Source organism: Stegodyphus dumicola, chromosome 1 (assembly GCF_044657685.1).
Source record: "Stegodyphus dumicola isolate Sdum_Otavi_A_Nest chromosome 1, ASM4465768v1".
Lineage (NCBI taxonomy): Eukaryota > Metazoa > Arthropoda > Arachnida > Araneae > Eresidae > Stegodyphus > Stegodyphus dumicola.
This window is the reverse complement of record NC_140768.1, coordinates 116,579,326-116,596,159: the sequence shown is the minus strand read 5'-3', so window position 1 is coordinate 116,596,159 and position 16,834 is coordinate 116,579,326. Positions and strand designations below refer to the sequence as shown.

At 32.1% G+C, this 16,834-nt stretch overlaps 1 protein-coding gene across 2 annotated transcripts in view; it reads left to right on the top strand.

Annotated features, from left to right (window-relative positions):
• LOC118201257 (protein tyrosine phosphatase type IVA 1-like) overlaps nucleotides 1-16,834 on the top strand; it is a 78,859-nt gene that overhangs the window by 41,126 nt on the left and 20,899 nt on the right. For both annotated transcript variants that reach the window (XM_085819709.1, XM_085819708.1), the window contains exons 3-4: nucleotides 11,304-11,396; nucleotides 14,520-14,650. In XM_085819709.1, the coding sequence (XP_085675835.1) occupies nucleotides 11,304-11,396; nucleotides 14,520-14,650 (224 nt within the window). The remainder of the gene's footprint in view (nucleotides 1-11,303; nucleotides 11,397-14,519; nucleotides 14,651-16,834) is intronic.

Sequence of the window (16,834 nt, the reverse complement as noted above, 5' to 3'; positions counted from 1 at the left end):
ATCAGTAGCTGATTATGAGCAATTCAAGTTCTGTAAAATAGTTTTGGTACTTCCTTATTACGGCGGCCCCCCAAAATTTAATCCGTGATAAACCGAGATATAACATGTAACAAGGTATAAGAACACTGAGATTTCAGCAAGATATCTCGGTTGATTATCGATTCAATCTTGGGTGCCGCTATAATCAGGAAGTACTTTTTTTAGCCCCTTGTATCATCCGTAGCTAAGAAAACGAATGCAGGTGAATCCAACCATAATTTAGTGTTATGAAATAAATGTTCTCCACATTGTAAATGGATTTACATACTGTTAGATAAACTACTAAATATTCGTTAATGGAAAGGGAGGATATGAATTTGAAAATTGAAAAATTTAAGCAAAATTCACCCAGAGATTCTGCATTTGCTGAACTTTTTACCTCAAAAACAGAGATCTTTCTGCTTGCCTGCTTCAAAATTTTTTTTTTTAAATCATTGTCAGTTTAAGGTTGAATTTAGTGTAAATCTTAAAAGATAAAATTGCAAGAGAAAAATGATTAAATCTGAATAAGCCTTAATTGGCTGAGTGTCAGGAAAAGTATTTTTGTGTCATTGGACAATTGAGGTTGTTAGGTTGGATTGCCCAAAATAAGGGAAATAAACCATCCATCTTCTAATGTGCTTCATTTAATAGCATTCATGATGAGCGGGAAGAACGCACTTATCTATTGAGCAATGCAAATTTATGAAGTTCCTTACACATAAAAACACGAAACTAGGCAAAATTTACTGCAGATTGCAAGCCCAACGGAAAGATATCTTTCATGGTTGAGAATTTTGGAGTGAAATTTTGGTTCTATAACCAAAACTATCACAAACAAAAGCCTCACCTGGCCTTTTTAATTAGCTTTAATTAACAAAACACAAAAATAAAACATTACAATTACACCTCGGGGAAACAGCATGCTTAGTTCATGACTCCAGTGCACCGACTGAAGGCTATTATCTTTTTTGACCGGTGTTTCTTCTGGCAGCTGCTACGTAGCACTCACTGTGCCGTGGGCTTACAGACTCCCCCCCCCCCTCTGGCTCGTACGACGTCTTGTGGAAGAGCCAGAAATATGATGATTTGGTCTGCCTCGTCTCCTATACTCTTATTACCTGGTTTGTAAGACGTTGATGAGCATAATATATTTTTGTGCTTTTCATACTCTTCATTAAATCAGCATGATTCATCTGCAACATAGAATCTGGATGATTCCCTTCAAGCTTCATAGAATCAGGATGATTCTTTTCAAACTTCACGGAATCAGGATGATTCATTCAAACTTCATTGAATCGGGATGATTCATCACACAGCACAGGATGATTCTCTTCATAGAATCAGGATGATTCTCTTCATACTTCATTGAATCGGGATGATTGATCACACAGCATACAATCAGGATGATTTTCCTCATATTTCATTGAATCATGATGGTTCACTCTCAACTTCCTGAATCGGGATGATTCACTTCAAACTTCATTAAATCGGGATGATTCATCACACAGCATAGAATCGGGATGATTCGCTCAAAACTTCACGGAATCAGGATGGCTCTTTTCAAACTTCATTGAATCGGGATGATTCATTCAACGGCACAGAATCAGGATGATTCTCATCAAACCTTCATTGAATCATGATGATTCATTCAACAATACAGAATCAGGATGATTCACTTTAAACCTTCACTACATGGGGTTGGATCTCCCCCTGGTTCGAAGCAGTTCTCTTGTATTTTTGCAGTAAGTGATTTAATTGAGTATGCCGTTTTGTATGTAGATGTTTACCTTCGTCACTTCGAAGATTCATTCAAGTGGATGTTTCAAAACTTTAGCTTAATTGGAAATTTATGGAATTTTTTTTTACGTGTGTAATTAGCTCTTTGAGTTGAATCACTTTCAAATTATCCGAGATGGGCAGACCCATTTCTGTGGCTAACACTTGCAGATCTTTTTCTGGTTAGTCATAAAAATGCATTTTATCATACTTTCAATGTCCATTGAAAAATTCAATGTTTGAAGAAAAATTATATGTTTACAAATTTTGAGTTTCTTAATTACCCTTAACAATTATATAATATTTGAAACACAACATCGACCAAAATCATTAATCTGAGATTACTTCAAAAACAAAACTAATATTTTACAAAGATTGGTACACTTGCCAATGGACAATAAAATGCATAAGTTTAGTAAACATAAAATTCCAAAATAGAATTTTGTTAAATCTTCTATTAGTTATGCATGTGATGTCTACAAAATCCTAAATGCTGTAAGAAATTAATTTCAACTTAAGTTCTCTTTGAAAAACACAATTAGATATATAAATTGTTCTCAAATATTATGAAAAAATAATAATTTAAAAATTTGTAACACACAATTTGAAAATGCAGCAAGTTTTAGAATGCCTTTTCAGAATAACGGCAACTAAAATATTAATTCAAAACAAGTATTCTTATTGCATAAAAACAAAACATTAGTGCCACAGTTTAAATGATATACTAGATAAAACTCTTTTCACTTTTTAATCATTTCTGTTCTCAAAGAGGAAAAGAAAATATCTGTTAATATTATTCATAAAATAAAATAAAACAAAACTCACAACTTATTCATTGATAGCAATACAATTATAAAATCCTAAAAGAATTATGTACCTCGGAAATATATATCAATCAGAATAAAAATAACATTTTGCCACATAAACAATTTTCGTTCAGAACCAAAATAAAATTTAACTTGTGTTGACTTCCAGTGAAATCAAAATTAATCTTCAATTAGAAATTAAAACACAGGAAATTCAAATAGAAGTCAATTATTTAAAACAATATAAGGCAATATAAATTCTTAAAGTGCAACATATCTAAAAGGAAACACCTAGAGCTTATACTTTATATATGATTCTGTTTCGTTTTTAAAGACACATTCCATTCCATATTATTAAAGTATTAACGGTGTTCTAATTAGAATTTTATATTGCTTATTAAGTGAGAATCTGTTATCTGCTTATTAAGTGAAAATGTCTTATCTGTTATCTTCGCTGGTGGAAGTAGTACCTAAAACCTGAAAAGAAATGCGAGTCAGTGTACTGGAGTCTTAAACTAAACATGGTTTTTTTCTTAACTGGATAAATCATTCGAGCTGCACTTTGAGTGGCCAACTATATCCAAAACATTCATAAACAAGACACTCACCTGGCCTTTTTAATTAGCTTTAATTAACAAAACAATTAAGATAAAACATTATAGGATGTTATACATTTAAGTTACAAAGTAATTCTCGGGAAACAGCATGCTTAGTTTATGACTCCAGTGCACCAACTGAAGGCTATTATCTTTTTTGGGTGGTGTTTCTTCCGGTGCCCGCTAGGTGGCACTAATTGTACCATGGGGTTACAGTACAACGAATTTAAGGAAAACTGGGAATGTGTTAATTATAATTAAGCTTATCCCCATTGTGAAATGTTAAGACAGTTCTTATTTCTTAGTTCTCATTTCATAGTCTTTTCAAGCTCATTTTCTAGAAAAAGGAGAAGCTCTTTTGCTTAAAATCTTCACTTATAATGAGACATGGTCCATCATTACACCCTAGAGCAGACATGGCCAAACTGTGGCTTGTGAGCTACTTGCTACCCTTTGCTCTCTGAAATGCGTTTTGTTTGCAACAAACAGTTTTTTTTTTTTTTTTTAATATAATTGCTTTTTCAAATAAAAACCATGCAATGACATGCTCCTTTATTAATCGCTAATTTAATTTTTTATTTGTGTAATAATTTAATTGATTTAAAATTGCACGCCATAGAATTATCATCAGAGTAATGAACAAAATTGGAAAAAATTCCATTTCTGCCAATTGCTATCATGGCTTCTTACTTTTAGAGCAGATAATGGCCATAAAAAAGCCTAAAATGTACAAATACGAGGTAACTTAAAAAGTAATCCTCTCTAATTTTTTTTTCCTTCGGTTTAATTTTATTTCAGTCAATTTCTGCTTACATTCTTTTTATGTGATCCCCTTGCTTTACAACAGTTGCTATTCTTTGTAGAATACTGCATTGATTCAGTTCTTAAATGACTTGGGTAACTGAAGAAACCTCTTTCAAGGAGGAAGAAAATCACTGTCCACGTATGGCTCTTCCAATTTGGAGAGGAATTCAAAATTTGAGGATTTTAGGATTGTAAATTAAACTTTCCCGTTCGTATTTGGTTAGGAGACTTGCCCCTTTTTCTCATGAGCAGGTGTCCTTCAAAATTAATTCCACATCCCTAAGCAAGTGGAACCATTTTTATGCAGTTTCTTCACATATTTCGCAACACCTCAGAGTAATATGCTGCAGTTTACACATTTTTTTTTTTTTTTTGTGAAACTACCTTCTGTAATATAATTAATTGGTAATTCTTGGGAGAAATCATAATTCGTTTCATAAATGTTTGAGCATGCTAAAATTATTGAGATCTTGGGGAGAACCAATTGTTTGACAACGATTTTAATGTTGCTCAAAGTTTTCAATTCATGTTTTCTCAATTGCTATCATCCGAGATACAGATCTTTCAACTTCATCATCACGTTACATCAAGCAATGAAGGATTGCCTGGATACAAAGATCTCTCTTCTACAAAACTTCTGTCAAAATACGGCATGCAGATGAAATTGCTTTAGCCTTGTGCTAGTTTCTCGTTCTTCGTTTGATGAACTTCTTTTTTATCGTCACAAATATCGCACTAGGATATAGACTCTTTTTGCCCCCGATACTTCTAAAATTTTTCATCCCTTAGTTCTCCCTCTCAGTGATGTAGCACTGGTTATCCCGGCTCTGGTACCAACATTATACTTCTTTAATATGTTGATATTTTTCTCTTCTTCTTAATCTTTGATAATCATACATGTCTGAAATGTTCTTCATGAAAGCTCTGTAACCCATAGGAATGCCGTAATACAGTACAAAGTCTCTAATACAGACGTCCATAATCTGGAATGATCTATAATCCGGACCTGAAAGCTACAAACTTTATGCACATGCGTAAACAGATTATGCCATCACATCACGTGTTATAAAATGCATTATGCGTTTACGCACGCGCATAATATGTTTAATGCACACATCCGCTATGCATGTCTGTAAAGAGAAGAGATAATGTTTATAGAGAGAGACTGCTTATAGAAGAGATATTTCTTAAAGGAATATACATAAATTTATTACATATTATGTTTACGTGTTTTTATCGTTAAATTAAGAACCTTTAATGAACTTTACTGATTTCGATCAATTAGGTGCCTTTTCAAGATAACATGACTTTTCCTCTGACTGCCTCCACGGCAGGGTAGCACAAGACGGAGAACAACTTTCGTTCTTATTTTACATACTCATGAACTCACATTTTGAACTTTCGCCTCGTGTGACGATGTACTAGAAGTACATCTTTGATTTCTTTTAAAACCAAGCAAATGTTTAAATGGTTATAATTTTCAGGATACTGGTTAGAACTCTTTGTAAATAATGCCAGCTGTAAAGATAAGATCCATAGAAGAGAGAATTAAAGAGAAAGTATTAGCACAAAAAAACGAAGCAACTTAAACAGCTTACATTGAAAGAAATGTTTAATAAAGTAAACAAATAAATATAAAGCTTTTTTCTTTGTAAATTTTGATACCCTTTAGATCATAATTGCTTTTTATTTCATAAATTACGGTTTCATACTTTTAATTGTATAATTTCTGCATGTTATCTTACCAGATTTAAATTGATGATCTATAATCTGGGGAAAACCCTTAATCCGGAACCGACGAGTCTGGATTAAAGACTTTGTACTGTACTACGATCCACTGCCTGATCAATACAATTTTCAAGCTATGTAATGTGAAACTTTGCTAGATTAAGTCTGATCTTTCATTTCCTACAATCATAGTACCCTCATATGCCTACAGATCTGATTTCAAAAATTCATTTCAAACTCCATTTCGGATTTTTTTTTTCTATATACAGATTGTGTAACCATTAGGCTAAAGATAAAAATAAAAACATTTTATTTTATTCTTTCCTCAAAGTTGGAGTTACTTTATCTAGAAATTTAAGACAAAACGATAAGTCATTTGATACTGTACATATGTGTAAGGAAAACAATCTGTACATATGTGTAGGAAGAACTAGGGAACTAAACTATCGTGTAGACGTTTACCATGTCCATAGAAATTTGGAGAATTAAACAGTCATTTTATATCTGCATTTGTGAAACAAATTCATTATAGTAGTTACAGGTATAACAACTTTAACGAATTTGAACGGGTTTCTTTTTGTAATATTAGTTTCGATTTCCCTTGCATTTGAAATTAGCTCAAACTTCAACAGCTATGGCTGAAGAGTTCAACATGTAGACAATTGAAATACGTGGCCTACAAAATATTCATGCATCGTGGCATGAAGCACTAGATTTATTAGCAATAAGTCATATATGCTCAGAATTATTTTCAGCAATGCACTGATGTAATGGTTATATAAAAATGTTGGCAGATATTGCTGGATGCTACACTGAAATAATGTAACACTCAGAGCCATCATTATTGGTGCTCATGGTTCAGATACCATTGCAGTCGCATTTAATTTTTTGGGTTAAATGTTTAACAATTTCTAAGGATAGGATTCAAAATATTTGAATGACAGAAAAGGCTCTAAGATTCTATGTTTGGAGTTTAAAATCTTTCTGAAACTTTCTGAGATCTGAGGATTTGAATGTCTGTAGAAGAATCAAAAGGCAACTTTAATCCATTTCGCATGTAATGAATTAATTCAATTATTTAAGGATAGATTTGGTCTCGGTATGCTGACCCTGCATGAAAAAACATAATTATTAAATTTTATGCAAAAGATTTTTTGAATTTTTTTTTACCTCTTTGCCCCCCCTTCACTTTTGTTTACCTTTTTTCAAAGCTTTTTATGAAATAATATTTCTTTCTCGAATAAAAGTTTATCTGCAATGCGTGTTCACTTTCATTTCATTTATTTTTCTAAAAAACTTTTTTGAGTTAGTGAAGAAAACAGTCTTTTTTTTTAATTAATTATAATTCACTCAAATGAAAAATGTTTTACATAACTGTATTCTTAAATACCAATACATATTCTTCAGATTTTAGCTTACATCTGCTAAATTCAAACAACAATTATATAAGAAGGAAGATAAAGGAAACACAAGAAAATGTTTGCTTTTTCTGTCTGAAAGAAGAATGCTCAACTGCATAGTACAGTCAAAAGTCTTTAATCCAGACATCCATAATCCAGAATGATCTAATAATACGGACCTCAAAGCTACAAACTTTCTGCGCATGCGCAAACACATAATGTGGTTACGTATGCGCAGAGATGCGCATAATACCTTTACGCATGCGTGTTTAATATATAACGGACGGTATAAGCTAATCTAAAATTATCTAAAATCTAGTACAGTCAAAAGTCGTTAATTCGGACACCCATAATCCGGAATAATCTATAATCGGGACCTCAAAGCTACAAACTTTCTGCGCATGCGTCAACTTGCGCATATGCTTTACGGCTGCACATGTGCATGTGCGCATGCGCGTTTAATGTATAACGGATGGTATAAGCTAAAATTATCTATTTCAGTTAATTTTGCAGATTGTGTTGTTCCTTAATCTTCGAATTGGATCCGGCTTATTTATTTTTGCAGACTGTTAGAGCAATTTTGTAAAAGTAAGCTTGAATTTCGATTATGTCAAATAGAATTTCTGATGCTGGAGCTCCCAAAGGATCTACAAAGCGAAAGTATGTTTCGATATCCATCAAACAAAAAGTGGAATTGCTGCAAAAAATGGATAAAGGCATGAAGAAAGTGACAGAGAGGTTAGTGAAAACGAAAAAATTTCGATTGACAAGTTAGTCGGTATTCTCGGCACAGCAATTACAGGACTTGAACAACGGAACTTTGTAAATGAACAAGAAATTATGTCTGTTTATATAGAATTAAAGAGAAGGTATTAGCACATAAAACAAAGCAACTTAAACCACTTACATTGAAAGAAATGTTTAATAAAGTAAACAAATAAATATTAAGCTATTTTTTGTAAATTTTGATACCCTTTAGATCATAATTGTTCTTTATTTCATAAATTACGGTTTTATATTTTTAATTTTATAATTTCTGCATGCCATCTTACCAGATTTAAACTGATGATCTATAATCTGGAAAAATCGATAATCCGAAATCGCCGAAGTCCTGACAAGTCCGGATTAACGACTTTTGACTGTATTTCAGTTAATGTTGCAGAATTGTGTTATTCCTTAATCTTCTAATTGGATTCGGCTTATTATTTTTTGCAGACTGTTAGAGCAATTTTATAAAAGTAAGCTTGAACTTTTGATTATGTCAAAAAGAATTTCCGATTCTGGAGCTGCCAAAGGATCTACAAAGCGAAAGTATGTTTCGATATCCATCAAACAAAAAGTGGAATCGCTGCAAAAAATGGATAAAGGCATGAAGAAAGTGACAGAGAGGTTAGTGAAAACGAAAAAATTTCGATTGACAAGTTTGTCGGTATTCTCGGCACAGCAATTACAGGACTTTAACAACGGAACTTTGTAAATGAACAAGAAATTATGTCTGTTTATATAGAATTAAAGAGAAAGTATTAGCACATAAAACAAAGCAACTTAAACAACTTACATTGAAAGAAATGTTTAATAAAGTAAACAAATAAATATTAAGCTTTTTTTTTTATAAATTTTGATACCCTTTAGATCATAATTGTTCTTTATTTCATAAATTACGGTTTCATATTTTTAATTTTATAATTTCTGCTTCCCATCTTACCAGATTTAAACTGATGATCTATAATCTGGAAAAATCGATAATCCGGAATCGCCGAAGTCCCGACAAGTCCGGACTTTGACTGTATTTCAGTTAATGTTGCAGAATTGCGTTATTCCTTAATCTTCTAATTGGATTCGGCTTATTATTTTTTGCAGACTGTTAGAGCAATTTTATAAAAGTAAGCTTGAACTTTTGATTATGTCAAAAAGAATTTCCGATTCTGGAGCTGCCAAAGGATCTACGAAGCGAAAGCATGTTTCAGTGTCCATCAAACAAAAAGTGAAATTGCTGCAAAAAATGGATAAAGGCATATCCTTTGTTTGTCTAACCATTCCGAAACCTGTATATCAATTTCACGCTGCTCTGTGGGCAGGGGGGGGGTGATGTTGCGGCGCGCAATAAACTGGGAATTGATCTGTCATCACTATCCTTATTTTCAAAGGGCAGATGTTTTTACTTTATTCGGCTTATAATTCCTTACTAAATGTAGTATTTCATCTCGATGTAATCCACCTTTGATATGATTTAAATCAAATTCCTCGTCATTATAAATATCACGAATACACATCAAATAGTTTTCTGGTTGCAATTTTCTAATTTCGACTATGCGTAATGTATGCTTTACACATGCACGCATTGAAAGAAATGTTTAATAAAGTAAACCAATAAATATTAAGCTTTTTTTTTTTTTTTTTTTTTTTTTTTTTTTGTAAATTTTGATACCCTTTAGATCATAATTGCTCCTTGTTTCATAAATTACGGTTTCATATTTTTAAGTTTATAATTTCTGCATGCCATCTTACCAGATTTAAACTGATGATCTTTAATCCAGAAAAACCAATAATCCGGAATCGCCGAAGTCCTGATGAATCCGGATTAAAGATTTTTGACTGTACAATTTTTTCAAATTTATACCTTATTTAGGTGTACTTTTCTGAATACATGGCAACAACAAAAAAGGTCTTTTTACATTTATATGTAACCACGTTAATCATTTAAACATGTTAATCACATATAAAATGCAAATTCTTATTAATTTACTACAAAACTTTCCCTCAAAAACGTCTTATTATTTTTTAAACATTATAAATATGGATTTGTGGCTCTCGAGCATTCATGAAATCTACTGTGCGGCTCTTGTCATCATGTAGTTTGGCCACCCCTGCCCTAGAGTCTATGGAGTGGAGGAGGAAAGGTGGAGGAAACCCTGTTAAGACCGAAACATGACTGGTCTGCAGGAAATGTGTTGGCCAAATATTTTGGGTACTGGATTTCACATTTTCGAACTCCTCATAGAAGCAGTTGGTGTCAAATGATTTGTTGGATCGATGATCAAGTGGAAACATTTGTGTGTAGCTGGTTAGATAACTGTTTAAATTCATTTTACAGGAAAAGAAAGAAAAAATTACCAAAACATTGAGGAAAATGTATCATAAAATGAGGAAACTGTGTAATTCCACCCCCCCCCAGAAATTTAGATTGTCCTTCAAGATAACTTTTGTTAAAAATGGGGGAGAGGCTTGTACATATTTGATTGATCGTGGTAAATAAAATGAAGCATATCTAAAGATAGGCATCCATTTGTTCCTGATTATCTTAAAAAAAGTCACTAACGGTGATTATTGATTTGTATTTTGTATTCACCTGGCTCTTGGAGATTTAAAGAAATGTTAAAGGAAAAAAAAAAAAAAAAAAATAGTATGTTGTTATATTAAAATCATTCCATTAACAAAATTATACATTAATTACAAATGCAAGTAATAAATAATAAAACAGAAGTGTGTGTGTGTGGGGGGGTGTTGGATGGGGTCATAAGAGTCCTTTATAGTGTAACAATAATTTATTAACAGGTTTAAGCTACACTTGGACATCACTTATAATTTTAAGAATATTAGAGAGCAAGAGTCTGATACAACCTAACAGGTTCATCACTTGGCCTTTACTGAAGTCTTTCTCTGGCTACTCACCATGGGGCATCCTCGTTGCCAGAGTTAGTCCAACATAGTTTATATTAATAGCAGAGTTTATATTAAAAGATTGGTTACAGAAGGAAAAAAACTGAAAGAAAAATAAATCTTAAATTTTCTGAAATGTTATAAATGAAGAACAGATTTTCATATACAAAGGGAAAAAATAATCAGAAAATCTTAATTATAAATTTTTTTTAGTAATTGCAAAAATGCTTATTGCTATATTCCTTAAATTTAAACTGTTACCTGAAGATTATTAGGATTCAGTATGTTTTCTTTTAGGTCCCCCCCTCTTCTTTAATAAAAGATGCTGCTGTTAAATTATTTCAGTTTTTGGAAACAGTGTTGATAGTAAAAATATCAAGTTAAGCACAAATTTTGATTTCTTAGAATAAGATAAATAATTATAAATGAACTTGCTGTTAGTATTGTTATCTTGTTGTGCTGGTATATTCATATTTCATATTTCGTAATTCATAATCTTAAAATCTTTCTAGGAACTCAAAAAGAGGAATGTAAAGGATGTCGTCAGAGTTTGCGAAGCTACTTACAGTACAGAGCTGTTGGAAAAAGAAGGAATCCGAGTTCTGGTATTCATTATAATTTTAAATATTTTCAACCTTAATTGTGCAGTGTATCTCATAATTTTCAGAGGTTGGACAAGGATGATTTTACTTATCAGGAATAATGGAGTTGTATAATTAATACTATTCAAAATATATTTCTTGTGCATTAGTGCATAGCTGCCAATTCTCCTGGTTTTTTCTTCACGTTTGTCAGTCTCCAGGTAGATCACCAAATCTGTTGGTTTTTAAGTTGGTATTTTTAGTCTTTACTGAGGAAAAAATTTCCTAGTAGTAAATGAAATTTATTGAATTAATGAAACTTAAATTAGGCAACCTCCATTTCTCTGTCTCTTGTGATTTTTAGAATAATTTTTCTTATTAAATAATATTTAATTTGAATTTTTTTTATCCTGTTCACATTTTATTAGCCTTTGTCTTATTAGATTTCCCCTACCCTGGGGTCAACGCAGGTAAAACCAGTAAAACTACTAATTAAGATCTATACTTAGGCAGTCTTGTCTATGGGGATATAAAATCAGTCTTCACAGGCTAGCATCATTGTTTATTCAGTGGTAGATTCAGGCTCAGCTTGTCCTTTGGGGGTTTGGCTCTTCTTGTCCAACACTTGGAGATGGACTACTTCTCTTTGGTAGTGATATTAACTAATTAATTCACCTCTGACTTTACATGCATAAACTCAGGCTGTGTGAACATATAAGTCCCCCTAGGTTGACGAGGGCTACTCCTCCTTGGATCACCTCTAGGGATTGGGGCGATTAACCATATAATGCACTTAAATGAAGCCAGGTCTGGGTGTTCCTTCTCCCTAGTGTACTGCTTTATTAGATTTTGTTTCATCTGATATGTCTTAATCTATCTGCTATAGACATTTGCAGATTTTTATATGAAGATTCAAGCATTGTTTAATTAGTTAATATCTCTAATTTTGTTTACTTCAATATATGGTACATTACTAAGTTTATCCACATAAATACTATGTACATTATTAATTTTATTTTCATTGCTGTTAAAAGTACTTTTATAAATAAAAGCTTTCCTTCACTACTCAGGATTTTCTCAGTGTACGAAAAAAAATTTAAAAAATGAAATTTGGTAACGAACATAAAATTTAGAATAGCCAATTTAATGCTGTTATATTTTATATCAAAATTGAGTTACAAATATTTCAGTAACCTGAACCCCACATTTTAAAATGAATTAAAATCAATATGGTGATTAGATATAAGGTCACTGCATGGCATGATAACCTCTTGTTTTCTCTCAAAAATCTCCCAGGTTTTAAGAGCGGCAGCCGTGATGTGTTTTATATCAGAATCACATTATAAATATCTCAACAACCTGAATTTAAATCAATTTGGCATTCTGTCAAGTCTGTGTCACCACAGAGCAAGAAAACTTCCTGGTTTTATCAGATTTCAAGGTTGGCAACTATTGGTATTATCATCATCATGCTGGATTTCTGCAGATGCATTTTCTTGGTTTTTAAGAGCTCCTTGTTTTTGCCAGACCCATACTGTGGCCCTTTGTTAATGCCATTGCTAATCATGATAGTTCTCTTAAAGCGGTTGTATTTTTTCATCATTTTGGTCATTAAAGATCAAGAGCTAACCTTTAATTTTCCCAGATCATTCATTAAGATCATTGATAATCATTTCCCAGATTATTCATTAAGATTATTGATCATTATTCCCCAGATCATTTGTCGAAATGAAGCAAAAGTTTAGCTTGCTTACAGCAGGATTGAGATTTCTGGAGGCCCGAAGCACCTAAAAGAATTTGGTACTCTTGCATTCAGAAAAGCGGCAATTAGAAAGTTTTGTTGTGCCTATTTTTCTTTATGCCCTAAGCACATGTATATTTTCCTTAATGATTAATCCAGCTCCAAGCTTACTCAGTATTAGAGATCATCAGTGGGTCTCCAATAAATGTGTGTCAAACAGCAAAATTTAATACCATGTTCAGCTTAATTTTGAATGCAACAAACAACATGTGCATTGGGCTTTATTGAAATTTTCAGTCATTTGAATTACTGAAAAATACTTACATGAACTAAAGTCTAGTTGTTTTAAAATTATTTCAGCATGTCTATTTCTAAAACAGTTAAAAACGTTAATAAAATTTAATATACTCTGATTGTACCTTACTTTTCAGCATATTTCTCTTGCTTTTTTTTTGGGGGGGGAGGGCTTCTGCAGGAGTGATTGCAATTCCATTTCAAAAATCCTGAAAAAAGTTGTGCTGTAAAAGTCAGACTTACTTTCAAATAGGAGTACAGTAAAACAGCATTTGATGTCGTACCTAGCAAAGTTCACATGGGGGCAGTTTTAGCACACTGGTTTAAAAAAAAAAAAAAAAAAAAAAAAAACCTCTGATGCTGTTTCAGAAGCGATTTCCGAATGTTTTACACCCAAAATAAAAACTTATTATATCAAATTATCGCCGTAAGTTAGCCAGTCCTTCTCCATTAACACACAAGTCCCAAAATGGATTTAAACAGTGGATCCACGGAAGCAAGTTAAAATAGTTAATCCATGTTTTTTATATATATAGGGTACTTCTGTTGCCAATCTTCTTTTAGTTTGAACACTTCAGCCCAAAACTTTACAATATCAGATTTTCTGTTTCTGTGCAAGATGAACAGCAAGACAGAGTTAGATTGCTCGCACAAGAATTTGATCTTATGTAATCTAAAAATTTTTACTTTATGTAATCGCTGAATGGTATGTTTGTTCTAAAATAATATTTGAAAAGATTTTAATATGTATGTTTTTATTGATTACAGAGTCTAGATTTCGTAAATCTGGAAATTCTGGATTTGAGAAAGTAAAAAATCCGGAATTCCACCTACTTTCAGAACACAGTCATCCCTGTTCTGGAATTATTTCCTGGAACATTATTTTGAACATACCCTTAAATTCAGATTATATTTCACAATAGTTTATTTACATATAATAATGTTTATGATCTATAGAAGGAGTTTTGAAAATTATGAGACGTGCAGTGTGTGTAATCTGTTTGCTGTTTCAGAATCAATTTTATTTTTGAATAATCTTATGAAACTTTTATTAGTTATGATGTATATTTCAATTTGAGGTTCTTCTAAAATTTTGTAATACTTTAATATAGGATTGGCCATTTGATGATGGTTTTCCACCTCCTGCAAAAATAGTAGACGACTGGTTCGAACTTTTGCGCACGAGATTTAAGGAAGATCCAGACAGCTTTGTAGCTGTTCATTGTGTGGCAGGACTTGGAAGGTAATTATTCCATTTGTTGAAAGTAGCAAAAAGTAAATATCTGTTAATTGTTCTTACAAATAAAACCTTTTTTTTTAAACGATACAAGTGAAGTCTTATCCCAAGTATACTTGTAGATTGTTTAATAGTTTTTGTAGACATTAGTAACAGTTTAGTAGAACCAGTGTAATCAATAACAGATTTTGGTCCTTTGTTTGTTTAGTATAATTTTTGTCCTCTATTCATGTAATAGCCCTCAAGAACTCACTTTTGTGAGTATAGATGTGCCAATCCTGATGTATCCTAGCCATTTAGGGGATCATCTTCTTGTTAAGACAGGTGGATTCTAGAGCCCCAGTGATCTAGCTTCTTTTCCCCCTCCTCTTAGCTACTACTTTTTTTCCTTGTGGTTTTCCTCTTCAGAAGTTGGGGCTGGTTGTGAGAAGCTTTTACAGCTGTCATCTCTAGTTTTCAAGTGGCAAGGAAAATGTCCATGTGTTTGCCATAAATAGAGACTCGTGACGTTGAAAAGGAAGGGTCCTGGTAGTTGGGGGGGAGGGTACGAGGTACTGTTTTGGCCTCTGCTTCAGCTAGGGATGCACTTAGTTGTCCTCACTTGTGTCAATTGTCCAACATTTGTGTCGCCGATTTGGGGATAAGCTTGCAGGAATACATGTTTTCGGGAAAGCCGACTGTGAGCATTCAGTTTGCGTTATAGGACTGGCTAGTCTTAACACAGTAATCTGTGTTTCCTTGTTGAGCTCTGTGGTGGGTGGGCAGTTGAACCTCGATTTTCTTTCTTTTTTTCCTTCAAATATGTCTTTTACATATGTAAATGTTATTACAGGGTTTGTACGGTCCTTAAGAGTCCTTAATTTTTTTGAAATCGGTTTTTGGTCCTTAAAAGTCCTTAATTTTGGCCACAAATCAGTAGAAGTCCTTAATTTTAATCATCTGAAATTTCTGTCTTTTTACGACTGCCATTTTGAGTGTGAATTAGCATTTTGGAGGAATATTTTTGGCGATTCATTGACATATATGGTTATCTTTTGAATGGGTTCATGGGTTATAATTTGTTTCGATTTCTGATGATGGGATACTCGAGTTTCTAAACAAGAAGTGAAACATAAGCATTTCAAAATTCATTTTTTTCTAATAAAGAGCTCTTAAACAACTTTTCGCTTTTGCGGTTGTGAATTCTTTTATTAAATAGTTCTAAATTTGACAACTTGTCAAAATTTTGGCGATTTTTAAGATCAGTCTCTATAGAAAATTTTTTATTCCGAGATCTGAGAATTTTTCGCCGATTTTTTTTTTTTTTTTTTTTAAAGCATCATAACATTGTTCATAATTGTTCTTATTTGACATAACATTGATTATAAAATGACATGACATAAAATTTTTTATAACATTTAATTATGATTTGACATAAAATTTATCATAACATTGATAAATTTCATTAAAATAGTGGTAATATATTAGAATTATATTTAAAAAATAACATTAAAATAAAATATTTTTATTTTTTGCTGTCATGTTATAAAGTTTTATTTTGGCAACTTATTATACAATATTTTAAATCTGAAAAATAAACAAGGTATGTAGCTATAAAGCATAATTTACGAAACAGCTCTTAGTAAAAGCAAAATTAGCTATGTAATTAGTTAAAATGTCTTCTTTTTAATTTTTTCATAGTAAGCGTTTATCCCATGTAATTGTCTTAAATTATTTAAAATTCTCAGAATATGCATCAGTTTTTTCTATAAAATTAATTTTACACTTTTTCCTTCCTTTTTATTTTTTTCAAAATATTTCTGGCTTTTTGCTGTTACAGAATTGGTTGGGATAATTTTTAGTATTTTTGACATTGCAGCGTGGAAAGTTTAGAAAGATTTGAAGGCAAGATTTATAGACCTATAGACCCACGATTCTAGAAGATTCGAGAAATATGTGACAAAAGGAAAATGCCTCCATGGTATCAACATATCAGCACGTAATGGATGCATTTTACAGAAAGTGAATTTCTTACTTTTTGGAGAACATCTGGAAGAACAATAGAAACATAATATTTGAATGTTTTACTCCTGATACTAGAATCGTTTTCTTAACATGTTTATCTTCCTTTTATTTTCTCTAGACAAAAGCATGGAAAATATCAAAAATGCTTCTAATCTTATCACTTAGGCAGCCATTATAGAAAGAGAT